General features: G+C 41.8%; 1 protein-coding gene across 2 annotated transcripts in view; it reads left to right on the top strand.

Moving 5' to 3' along the window:
• Positions 1 to 13,509, top strand: part of loxl3b (lysyl oxidase-like 3b) — an 84,384-nt gene that overhangs the window by 16,059 nt on the left and 54,816 nt on the right. For both annotated transcript variants that reach the window (XM_034160023.1, XM_034160024.1), the window contains exons 3-4: positions 384 to 547; positions 2,366 to 2,583. In XM_034160023.1, coding sequence (XP_034015914.1) covers positions 384 to 547; positions 2,366 to 2,583 — 382 coding nt within the window. The remainder of the gene's footprint in view (positions 1 to 383; positions 548 to 2,365; positions 2,584 to 13,509) is intronic.

Raw genomic sequence — 13,509 nt, 5'->3', positions numbered from 1 at the left:
TTCTGACTCTTGAAATCACAATGATTGCTTTTTAATCTTGTAATTGGTCAACATTTTTGACATTTTAATCCCATAATTACTTAGTTGACATTTTGATTTAGCATCTGATAATTACATCTCATGCAGTCAATTACCAATAAAGTATATATAATATATATATATATATATATATATATATATACACACACACAATAAGTTATATGTTTTTAATTTTATGTCCAATTTGACAGAATTATATTAAACTTTGGTAACAACAGAAACTTGTGTACATGGATATTTACTTTTTTAGATGATGTAAATCATGCACACTGGTCCTAGACGTGTTTCTCCTGATTTTCCATGAAATGCCGGTGCCTGATACTGACAGTCTGCTGCCTGTGCAGGGAAAATCTGGCTGGACAATGTGCTGTGTAATGGAGGTGAGAAGAGCATTGAATTCTGTAAGTCACGTGGTTGGGGCAACAGTGACTGCACTCATGAAGAAGACGCCGGGGTTATTTGCAAAGACGAGAGGATTCCTGGCTTTGTGGACTCAAATGTTATTGATGTGAGTTCCATAAACACATTTACAACAGGCAGTGGTGCAGAAGTGATAAAGTATAGAGTATAAAAAGCTTGGAATTTGTGCAAATATTTGTGCAGGAGGTATTTCACAGAGTGGTGCAACTTCACCTCACATATATTGTGTCTATTAGCTCTGCACCATGTGTCTGAACCTGTGTTCAAAAAACAAAAAGACTCTTTAAATGTTTTGTGTGTAGATGGAACAATGGTTGGGGACACGATCACTTAGTTCTGGGAATTTGTAGTAAATTTGCAAATAGGCACAAATGACAGAAATAGGCAGAAATGCTCACATCGCCCACATTTGCTCTCAGAACTTGGCTGATGAAACCATACTCTCATCACTCCCAGAATCACAAAGAAATATCTATAGCTACAGGCTGTCTCATGTGCATTGTGCGGTGCAGAAAGCATTTGTAATCTTGTCTCAGAGGTAATTATTTACAATATACTGTATATATTGTAATGGATTGGTAAAACAGTTGCATTTTCATTTACTTCCTATGAGTTATACAATGTATCTGTATAGTTATGTTTATTACAGATGTAACATCTCATCATAATCTAATTTCAGGTTCAGATACGCTGCACGCATTGACACGCATTGACACGCAGTGTTTTCAAATAGGTTGCACGATGTTCACGACTAGTTCACGCAAGTGGCATGAATTTAATGTGTGCCAGAAGTTTTGAACATTTCAAAATTTTCTTTGCGCACTGGCACGCAGCCACGCACAGTTCATGCACAGTTTGGAACAGTTTACAATGAGTTTAAGATGAGTTTATGACAAGTTTCCTCATTGGCAGACAAGATTGCGTGCCAATGCAGGGATCAAATTCATGCAAGTATCATGATGGCTTTACTGTGTGACTGTAATCAAACTTTGCATTTTTTTTTTTAACCAAAGATAAGTCTCTAAGCAGTGTTTTCCAGTTGTGGTCCTTGGAACCCAAATACTGCACGTTTTCCATTTTTCCATAAACCATTTTTCTCTAAACTACATTTGTCCCTGAACTCTGGTAATTCAGGGGCAAATGGAAAATGTGTGGTAATTTGGGCCCCTATTATCAGAATTGGGAAGCACTGCTCTAAGGATTTAGTTGTGGTCTGTCCCCTGCCTGTGTCTTTCTGTTAATGATCATTGTGTTTCAGTCCTGTGTTCACATCTGTTAGTCATGTTGTGTTCCTGTTTTGCACTCTTTTGCATCCTTGAGTTCCACTTGAGTTTTCTGCCCTTTCTTCTTTTTGTATTTGGGTTTTGTAAGGTTCTCCTTTTAGTTTGAGATGTTTTTGGTTCTACTTCACCTCCAGGTCTCTTTTGACATTTATGTCCCTTTGTGTCTGTCAATTTCTGTGTGTTTGTAGGCGTGCCTTGTTACCCAGTCTCCCCTACACCTGTTACACTTCATACCTGTAGCTCATCTGTTCATTTGTGTCACGTTAACTACTTCACCGTTCTGCTTTGAGTTGTTGGATTATTCGTTGACACCTCTTGTTTAGTAGCCATATGTAAGTCAGAGTGTTTATTATCTTTTGTCCGTTACCCGGTTGTTGCTGTCTTCCACTGCTTAAGTCTGTTTTGAGTTCTGCACTAACTTCTGTTTTTACCTTGGATTCCTTTTGTTTGTTGGACGGGACTACATACCAATAATTAAATCACTGTTTTCCCCCGTTATTTCCTATGCGGTTACTGCCACACTACTGGCGGTAACCACATAGCATTGGGTTCATTTCAAAACTGCTTTCACACCTGAATGTAACAGATTTGTTCACATTCACTTTTGCTTTGGCTCCTACCAGGCGTATGTGGATGAGAACAAGCTAGAAGAGGTACGACTCCGGCCTATAGTCGCTGCAGCAAAAAAGAAGCTGCCCATTACAGAGGGAGTGGTGGAGGTGAAGTACAAGGATGGCTGGGTGCAGATCTGCGACCTGAGATGGACGATCAAAAATACTCGTGTGGTGTGCGGCATGCTGGGATTCCCACATGAGAAGAAAGTCAACAAGAATTTCTACAAGTAAGTAAAAAGTTGATTCTGTTGAGAGATTCTGAAGTTGGTAGAATGGAGCAAATTAGAACTTCAGAAACTTTGTAATCAGATTACGTAATCTTATATATTTTATATATACTGTTTTATTTATGCCTGATCTGTCACATCACTGTTTGCTGTTCATCAAAAACACACCAGCCTTCATGGCTCCAGAGCGTTTGGGGCTCCTAGATGGTAACTCATTGTTTCCCCTAACAAGTGGACATAATGCCCCCTTTGTCTCAAGCACTAAACATTTGTTATTATGTGTAGACAACATTACTCCTAAACTACACTGAAAGTTGCAGGACGCCCTTGTCACAGAATAACAGGCTGAAAAGCTGCCGGTTTAATTCCCTGTCCCAGTGCTGTGCACCAGACCACTGGGTGAGGCGACTGCAGGTTCCTCAGTCACTCACACTGTAACATTTACTGCAGTGTGGTGTGATGTTTTGACATTTATGTGATTCCACTCCAGGAGGAAATTCATAGTTAAGATAGTTGTTTATTTATTTGTTTGTTTGAGGTAAAGACTGAACTTGGTGCGATGATCACGGTGGTAGATGTGGGTCTGTCTGTTAGTTAGTTAGTTTGTTTTTTATGCCAACAATGTTTTTGTTTTTTCTTAGGCTAGAAGGAACATCTCCATTGTGTTCCTGCATGTCACATAATACATGTTCTGTGTTTATGTTGTTGGCTTTCCACAGAAGTAAATTATTAGCGAGGTACTTTTACATGAGTAAGTAACACAAATAGGAATTTTTAATTGACTTGAGTCATTGTTGGAAATTGTACTTCTGAGGGTAGATTTTCTTTACTCTACCCAACACTTCCAAAATACAGTATAAGATTGGTTAGCCAGTAAGTTTTGAGTTAGCAAAATACACTCACCAACCACTTTATACGGTACACCTTGCAAGTACTGGATTGGACCCCCTTTTGACTTCATAACTGCAGTAGTTTTTCATGGCATAGATTCAACAAGGTCTACCCATTCTCCTCTGACCTCTAACATTAACAAAGCAATTTCATCCACACACATGCAGCTCACTAGATATCTTCTCTTTTTTGAGCCATTCTCTGTAAAATCTAGAGATGGTTCTGTGTGAAAATCCCACTAGATCAGCAGTTTCTGAAATTCTCAGCCCAGTGCATCTGGCACCAACAACCATGTCACATTCAAAGTCATTGAAATCCAGTGGTGGGCATAGTTCCTCTACTTCGCTAACCACTAATTAGCAAAGCTAACCTTTTTGTTAGCTGATTAGCTTATCAGCTAACTTTGCAAACCATCAGCGGACCAATTCCACTTAATTTAGTTCCAATAACGTTTAGACTTCTAACATCTTTTTGTGGGCATAGTGAATAAAGCTTAACAGTTAAAAACGTTTGTAAAGCCTTAAATCATACATTTTAGTTCCTACCTGTTACATGTTTTATAAGCAGACAGACAGCTATGACAGGTAAAGCTCAATCCTCTGCCAGCAGAGGAGAACTGGCTACCAGACAGAAAGGAAGAAAAGGAAAAAAAAGATAATTCATTTTCACAGCTTTGCAGACGTGCCGCAGGAGACATGCACAGCTAGGCAGTTCTGACTTATGGTTAAAATTGCAAACAAACTAATTCCGTATAAGTTATCGAAATTAATGTCAACTCTATAGTTTTTCCAAAGTGAAAATATCACCTATGTGTTTTAATTTGAGGGTTTGAGCATTTACAGACACACATGCCAAAATGCATTATGGAAAAATGAGCTTCCTGTCATTAGTGGTTTGTCGGTTTATAGAACACACATTACTGTAACGTGTGTGTTGGTTTTTACAAATACGTCTGTATTTGTAAATATGTAATTTTTTTCATTTGTAAAAGAAGGCAATTTGAAAACTGAAAATTCTGTTTGTTTAGTGTGATTCGGCACGTAGCGAATGTGTGGCAATTGGTATTCACACTACCATGAACAGTGTCATCTATTGGATGTGAGTGGGAAAATTTCAAAATCCAATGCTTGAAATGGTGCATTTTCCAGCATTCCAGTTCAAAGAAGTACTCATACTCATACTTTTCTTGCATCTCCTGTTCTGAAATACAAACTTAGCCCAGCATGTTAACACCCCCCCCCCCCCCCCAAAATAAATAAATAAATTTAAAGTGGTACCTTTTTACAGAAATTGATGTGAACTGGAGAAACAGAATGTCACTTTTTAACATCTTAAAATACGTACATCAAGGTTATCCATCTTTGAACTTGTCCAAGGTCTGTGTCCCAAGAATTTTCCCTATGAATTTCAACAGTGTGGCAGTAACAGGACTGGACTTATGCTGAGCACAGACAGACGGACAGACAGATGAACGGATGAAAAGCCTTCTCAATACCCAATTGGGTGATTAGAACTTATGGATTTCCTGATTTGGCGAAGCCAACAGAACCACATCGTCCACAAACAGCAGAGACGAGATTCTGTGGTTCCCAAACCAGATCCCCTCTACACCCTGGCTGCGCCTAGAAATTCTGTCCATAAAAATAATGAACAGAACCGGTGACAAAGGGCAGCCCTGGCGGAGGCCAACGTGCACTGGAAACAGGTTTGACTTACTACTGGCAATGCAAACCAAGCTCCTGCTGCGATCGTACAGGGACCGGATAGCCCTTAACAAAGGACCCCGGACTCCATACTCCCGGAGCACTCCCCACAGGGTGCCCCAAGGGACATGGTCGAACGCCTTCTCCAGATCCACAAAACACATGTGGACTGGTTGGGCAAACTCCCATGAACCCTCGAGCACCCGATGGAGCGTGTAGAGCTGGTCCAGTGTGCCGCGACCAGGACGAAAACCACACTGCTCCTCCTGAATCCGAGGTTCGACCATTGGTCGAATTCTCATCTCCAGTACTCTGGAATAGACCTTACCGGGGAGGCTGAGGAGTGTGATCCCCCCTATAGTTGGAACACACCCTCTGGTCCCCCTGCTTAAACAGAGGGACCACCACCCCGGTTTGCCAATCCAGAGGCACTGTCCCTGATCGCCACGCGATGTTGCAGAGGCGTGTCAGCCAAGACAGTCCCACAACATCCAGAGACTTAAGGTACTCAGGACAGATTTCATCCACCCCAGGAGCCCTGCCACCGAGGAGCTTTCTAACCACCTCGGTGACTTCGGCCTGGGTAATGGATGAGTCCGCCTCTGAGTCCCCAGTCTCTGCTTCCTCTTCAGAAGACGTGACGATGGGATTGAGGAGATCCTCGAAGTACTCCAAAACACAGTATAAAATAAAACAAAGTTAAGGTGACCAAAAAGCAACAACATTTAACAAACAGGACATAAGAGAAGGAGGCATAAATCTGAACAGCTAAGTTTCAAGCTATGGCTAAAATGTTTGTGAAATCTCTGTGGATGAAAGTGAAGGGAATTAACCAAGCGGTGTGTAACAAAGGAAAAGACAGTGAGGTCCAAGCTGGAACAGGGACAGAGACCGAGATGGAGACCGAGAGTGAGACCTGCCTCCTGAGAGAGCAGATTCAGCAGACTGAGGACAAGCAGGAGGAAAATGAAAAGAAAGCCATTCAGGAGTCACCAGAGAAGAGTGAAGATCAGAAGGAGCAACAAGAGCAGATGGATGTGCCAAGAGAGGATGATCAGGACCACAAACAGGAGCTGCAGCTGGATGTGGAATGGTGTCAGGAAGAACTGCACCAAAAGGAGCTCAGGCTCAGACATGAGAGAGCTGAAATGGAAAAAAAAGCTCAAGTCTGCAAATCTGCAGCTTTAACACTTTTTGTCAGACCTTCAAAAAGATGAGGATGAAAACCTGCAGCTGAAGGCACACCATGAAAACATCCAGAAACATGTGGAGGACTCGCTGAAGGACATGGAGGTGAAGCAGCTGAGGAAAGTGGAGGTGCTCAAAGAGAACTTGGAAGCAGCAGAGAACAGAGCGCTGGAAGCACAGTGGCGTCATGACATTCTCAGAGAGCTGCTGACCAGCCAGCAGGAGAGGACGGTGGACCAGCTGATGTTTGAGCTGGAATCAGCAGAGGAGAGGACGCTGGATGCAGAGCGACTGGCAAAGAGGGCAAAAGCTGAGGCTGAAAAAAAGCACAAACAACTAATTCAGACTTCAAGAAACTTGAGGTTGACTGTAACCAAGCTGGAAGGAGAGTTGGAGCTGCTGAGGAAGTCAAAGATCACTCGAGTCAGCTTCTAACCGCTTGTTCCCTCTGCTGGTGTGGAGCCTGACACCAACAAACTCATGTCTCTGAACCACTTTGCTGCTCGAGTAATTGCAGAACTAAAAATCAAGGAGGAATCAAACAAGAACCTCAAGGAAGACTTCCAAAAACTTAAAGAGAGTTGTGCTGTTTTTCGCCACCAGTACGAACTCCTCAATGAAAAATACATGACAGAGAAGAAAAAGTGGCACATCCAAGAAAGTGGAGATGAGCGCCGCCTAGCAGGCACTTGAGATGGACCATCAGTGCAGGTAAGGTCTCCATCAAGAAATACCAGAAGCAGCTGGTTCAAGTCAGAGAGGAGAGAGACATGATGGTACAAAGGCATCAGGAGGAGCTGAGAGTGTTACAGAAGATGAACTCAAAAAGAGCTCAGTGACCAGAAGGAGGCCACCAGCAACATGAAAACCCTGGTGGAAGATCTCTGACGTCCTCTCTGTTACGTGTCACATTTGTGTTTGGAGTGTTCAGTGTGTTGTGGAAAATAAACTGCATGAATCATTAAACAATCACAAATGGTTTTCTACGAGTCACTTTTTTTTTTTGCTTGCTGCTGATCTGCTCTCTTCTCTCAAAATAAATCCACATTACACTGAATTTAGATTTATTCACTTCCTAGATTTCCTTCTCTAGAAATGTTACCCATATTTTTTATTGCAATTTCCCCAACATTTATGACACAAAAATCTCATGTAACATAGTTGACAAAATAACAAAGGCAACAGGAGTAACAGAATTTACAGGACAAATTAGCAAAAAAAGACAAACCTTTATTTAAGATAAAACATTTTATTTTGATGCCGCAAATTGTCAGAGGTAATGAACTGCCCCCCCCCCCCCCCTTTTTTTTAAGATTCAGGCAGATTACTACTAGAGGGTGATTTATGATTCAGATTTGCCAGATTTTTCTTCATTTATTTATTTATGTGTTTGTTATGTGACTATCCAGGGTTGGGACCAGGAAGCAGAGTTGTAGTCTTACACACCTCTCTGCAGCTTCTCTCCCCCTGCCATCCCCTCATTACCCCATCCCCGTAGAGACGGTGCCTGCTCCCAGACCACCAATAACCAGCAAAAATCTATTTAAGCATAAAAATTCAAAAAGAAAAAATAATATAGCACCTTCAACTGCACCACAGACTAAAACAGTTAAATGTGGTCTATTAAACATTAGGTCTCTCTCTTCTAAGTCCCTGTTAGTAAATGATATAATAATTGATCAACATATTGATTTATTCTGCCTTACAGAAACCTGGTTACAGCAGGATGAATATGTTAGTTTAAATGAGTCAACACCCCCGAGTCACATTAACTGTCAGAATGCTCGTAGCACGGGCCGAGGCGGAGGATTAGCAGCAATCTTCCATTCCAGCTTATTAATTAATCAAAAACCCAGACAGAGCTTTAATTCATTTGAAAGCTTGACTCTTAGTCTTGTCCATCCAAATTGGAAGTCCCAAAAAACAGTTTTATTTGTTGTTATCTATCGTCCTCCTGGTCGTTACTGTGAGTTTCTCTGTGAATTTTCAGACCTTTTGTCTGACTTAGTGCTTAGCTCAGATAAGATAATTATAGTGGGCGATTTTAACATCCACACAGATGCTGAGAATGACAGCCTCAACACTGCATTTAATCTATTATTAGACTCTATTGGCTTTGCTCAAAATGTAAATGAGTCCACCCACCACTTTAATCATATCTTAGACCTTGTTCTGACTTATGGTATGGAAATAGAAGACTTAACAGTATTCCCTGAAAACTCCCTTCTGTCTGATCATTTCTTAATAACATTTACATTTACTCTGATGGACTACCCAGCAGTGGGGAATACGTTTCATTACACTAGAAGTCTTTCAGAAAGCGCTGTAACTAGGTTTAAGGATATGATTCCTTCTTTATGTTCTCTAATGCCATATACCAACACAGTGCAGAGTAGCTACCTAAACTCTGTAAGTGAGATAGAGTATCTCGTCAATAGTTTTACATCCTCATTGAAGACAACTTTGGATGCTGTAGCTCCTCTGAAAAAGAGAGCTTTAAATCAGAAGTGCCTGACTCCGTGGTATAACTCACAAACTCGTAGCTTAAAGCAGAAAACCCGTAAGTTGGAGAGGAAATGGCGTCTCACTAATTTAGAAGATCTTCACTTAGCCTGGAAAAAGAGTCTGTTGCTCTATAAAAAAGCCCTCCGTAAAGCTAGGACATCTTTCTACTCATCACTAATTGAAGAAAATAAGAACAACCCCAGGTTTCTTTTCAGCACTGTAGCCAGGGTATTGGCTACAGTGAGCTGAGTATTCCATTAACTTTAACTAGTAATGACTTCATGACTTTCTTTGCTAACACAATTTTAACTATTAGAGAAAAAAATTACTCATAACCATCCCAAAGACGTATCGTTATCTTTGGCTGCTTTCAGTGATGCCGGTATTTGGTTAGACTCTTTCTCTCCGATTGTTCTGTCTGAGTTATTTTCATTAGTTACTTCATCCAAACCATCAACATGTTTATTAGACCCCATTCCTACCAGGCTGCTCAAGGAAGCCCTACCATTATTTCATGCTTCGATCTTAAATATGATCAATCTATCTTTGTTAGTTGGCTATGTACCACAGGCTTTTAAGGTGGCAGTAATTAAACCATTACTTAAAAAGCCATCACTTGACCCAGCTATCTTAGCTAATTATAGGCCAATCTCCAACCTTCCTTTTCTCTCAGAAATTCTTGAAAGGGTAGTTGTAAAACAGCTAACTGATCATCTGCAGAGGAATGGTCTATTTGAAGAGTTTCAGTCAGGTTTTAGAATTCATCATAGTACAGAAACAGCATTAGTGAACGTTACAAATGATCTTCTTATGGCCTCGGACAGTGGACTCATCTCTGTGCTTGTTCTGTTAGACCTCAGTGCTGCTTTTGATACTGTTGACCATAAAATTTTATTACAGAGATTAGAGCATGCCATAGGTATTAAAGGCACTGCGCTGCGGTGGTTTGAATCATATTTGTCTAATAGATTACAATTTGTTCATGTAAATGGGGAATCTTCTTCACAGACTAAAGTTAATTATGGAGTTCCACAAGGTTCTGTGCTAGGACCAATTTTATTCACTTTATACATGCTTCCCTTAGGCAGTATTATTAGACGGTATTGCTTAAATTTTTATTGTTACGCAGATGATACCCAGCTTTACCTATCCATGAAGCCAGAGGACACACACCAATTAGCTAAACTGCAGGATTGTCTTACAGACATAAAGACATGGATGACCTCTAATTTCCTGCTTTTAAACTCAGATAAAACTGAAGTTATTGTACTTGGCCCCACAAATCTTAGAAACATGGTGTCTAACCAGATCCTTACTCTGGATGGCATTACCCTGACCTCTAGTAATACTGTGAGAAATCTTGGAGTCATTTTTGATCAGGATATGTCATTCAAAGCGCATATTAAACAAATATGTAGGACTGCTTTTTTGCATTTACGCAATATCTCTAAAATTAGAAAGGTCTTGTCTCAGAGTGATGCTGAAAAATTAATTCATGCATTTATTTCCTCTAGGCTGGACTATTGTAATTCATTATTATCAGGTTGTCCTAAAAGTTCCCTAAAAAGCCTTCAGTTAATTCAAAATGCTGCAGCTAGAGTACTGGCGGGGACTAGAAGGAGAGAGCATATCTCACCCATATTGGCCTCTCTTCATTGGCTTCCTGTTAATTCTAGAATAGAATTTAAAATTCTTCTTCTTACTTATAAGGTATGGAATAATCAGGTCCCATCTTATCTTAGGGACCTTGTAGTACCATATCACCCCAATAGAGCGCTTCGCTCTCAGACTGCAGGCTTACTTGTAGTTCCTAGGGTTTGTAAGAGTAGAATGGGAGGCAGAGCCTTCAGCTTTCAGGCTCCTCTCCTGTGGAACCAGCTCCCAATTCAGATCAGGGAGACAGACACCCTCTCTACTTTTAAGATTAGGCTTAAAACTTTCCTTTTTGCTAAAGCTTATAGTTAGGGCTGGATCAGGTGACCCTGAACCATCCCTTAGTTATGCTGCTATAGACGTAGACTGCTGGGGGGTTCCCATGATGCACTGTTTCTTTCTCTTTTTGCTCTGTATGCACCACTCTGCATTTAATCATTAGTGATCGATCTCTGCTCCCCTCCACAGCATGTCTTTTTCCTGGTTCTCTCCCTCAGCCCCAACCAGTCCCAGCAGAAGACTGCCCCTCCCTGAGCCTGGTTCTGCTGGAGGTTTCTTCCTGTTAAAAGGGAGTTTTTCCTTCCCACTGTAGCCAAGTGCTTGCTCACAGGGGGTCGTTTTGACCGTTGGGGTTTTACATAATTATTGTATGGCCTTGCCTTACAATATAAAGCGCCTTGGGGCAACTGTATGTTGTGATTTGGCGCTATATTTAAAAAAAAATTGATTGATTGATTGATTGATTGTTTGGCAGCACATTGGCTTAGTGGTTAGCACTGTTGTCTCACATTAAGAAAGTCATAGGATCGATTCCCACCTGCGGTCTTTCTGTGTAGAGTTTGCATGTTCTCTCCGTGTTTGCGTGGGTTCCCTCCGGGTGCTCCGGCTTCCTCCAACATCCAGACATGCACATTAGGTGAATTGGAAACTTTAAATTGTCTGTAGGTGTGAATGTGTTTGTTTGTCTATATGTGGCCCTGCGACAGACTGGCGTCCTGTCCAGGGTGTACCCCACCTCATGCCCTGTGACTGCTGGGATAGGCTCCAGCAGCAACTACCCCCCCAATAGTTTTGATGAGCAGATAGAAAAAATGATAAAATTGTAGGTGCCAATACCAAAGGTTTTTTTTTTTTTATTCGGGTCTCTCATCGTGTCCATGTCCTGAGGGACAAAATTGGACTTTAAAATGAACTTTAAAGTTGAAATATCTCAATGCAGCAATGACTGCCCAACTTAATTTTGATTGGCGTCAGTCTGTTATGAAAGGAGTTCGTGAAAAATGCAAAATTATGTTGGGCACTTGATGGTGCTGCAGAACCCTTCTTTTGGACCCTAAAGACTTGGACCTTTGTTGACATGCAAAGATATCGGCATTGCCAAACATCTGTGTCCAGTGACCTCATGACTCTGTAAACTCTTCCCAGGTGCCTTTCAATCTCAAAGGCCGAGGACCCAGAGACATGTATGTCACTGCAGAGATAAGTGAATGTCTCTACAAGTTCAACGTCTTCACCACATACAGATACACTTGGCTGAGTCCAGGAAGTTGTTTAAAAGCCTGAGTCTTAGTCTTCATCCAGGACAGTCTCAAACCCAGACACTCTGATTCCTCATTCTGCTTCTCAACTGCTGCAATCAGAGAATCCATTGACTCTGCAAAGATCAAAGCATCATCCGCAAAGTCAACATTAGTAATCCTTTCCTTGCCAACAAAAGCACCCAAGTCACTGGTTTCCATAATCCTACCCAGCACCCTTCCTTGCAAGCACTGAATAGTGCAGGAGCCAGAACACACCCTTGACGAAGACCAATTTTTACTGGGAAAAACTCAGACTCTCTGCCTCCACTCCACACAGCACTCACAGTATCTATGTATAGACTGGCTATGATATCCAGCAGCTTCTCGGGGATCACACAAATCCTTAGGATGTCCCAGAGAGCAGTCCAATCAGCTGAATCAAATGCTTTATGAAAATCAACATAGGCAAAGAAGCACTGCTGGTACTCACACTTGTGTTCTATGAGTACCCGCAGGGCTAAAATGCAGTCAACAGCTGACTTCTTGGGTGTGAAGCCAGACCGCTCTGGTCCCTGAGCAGCCAGTAGTCGAAAATGAATCCTATTGAGAATGAGCCTTGCAAGCACCTTGCTGAGCACAGAGAGCAATGTGATACCCCTATAGTTGTTACAGTCCATACAGTCACCCTTTCCATTCTCAACTGGGACAACAAATGTGGGGCGAGGGGTAGGTCTGGAGGAACAAACTGCTTTAATTCCTCTGTAAGCAGGTCGAGGGTTGTTAGACCACAGATGGCATGTCACATAATCACAAATTCCTCTAACACAGGGGTGGCCAAGTTCGGTCCTCGAGAGCCACCTTCCTGACACTCTTAGTTCTCTCTCTGCTCCAACACACCTGAATCCAATGAAAGGCTCATTAAAAGTCTGCTAACGAGTCTTTCATTGGATTCAGGTGTGTTGGAGCAGGGAGACAACTAAGAGTATCAGGAAGGTGGCTCTCGAGGACCAAACTTGGCCACCCCTGCTCTAACAAATACCTTGTTGTCCATTCTCAGGGCCATCGCTGCCCATTTTCTCAGCTTCCTGTACATCCTAACATTCCCATCCAGCCTTGCACTACTGCTCCTCTGGATGATATTGAAATGAAAATGGAAATGAAACACCTTCTCATATGGACAATACAATGCAGTCCTCTGCATCTTTCAGAGGCTGGTTGCGGAAGAACTCCCACAGGCTATCTGGATCACCATCTGTGTCCATGCCTGCAAGTCCTCCAGCCAGACTGCATGCACATTCCTGACAAATAGTCTTGAAGTTTCACTAGATTTAACCTGCGGCACTGAACAGGCAGTAACCCTGTGAGACTCCATCTGAATCTTCAGGGAAGCCACAACAGGTTTTTGGCAACGCTGCCTGTATTAGAATTCCGTGGTTCCAGCGGTGTACATCTGGACATTGAAACCA

The sequence above is a fragment of the Thalassophryne amazonica genome, chromosome 19, assembly GCF_902500255.1.
Source record: "Thalassophryne amazonica chromosome 19, fThaAma1.1, whole genome shotgun sequence".
NCBI lineage: Eukaryota > Metazoa > Chordata > Actinopteri > Batrachoidiformes > Batrachoididae > Thalassophryne > Thalassophryne amazonica.
Note: the sequence above shows the minus strand (reverse complement) of the source record. Positions and strands in the feature narration are given on the sequence as shown.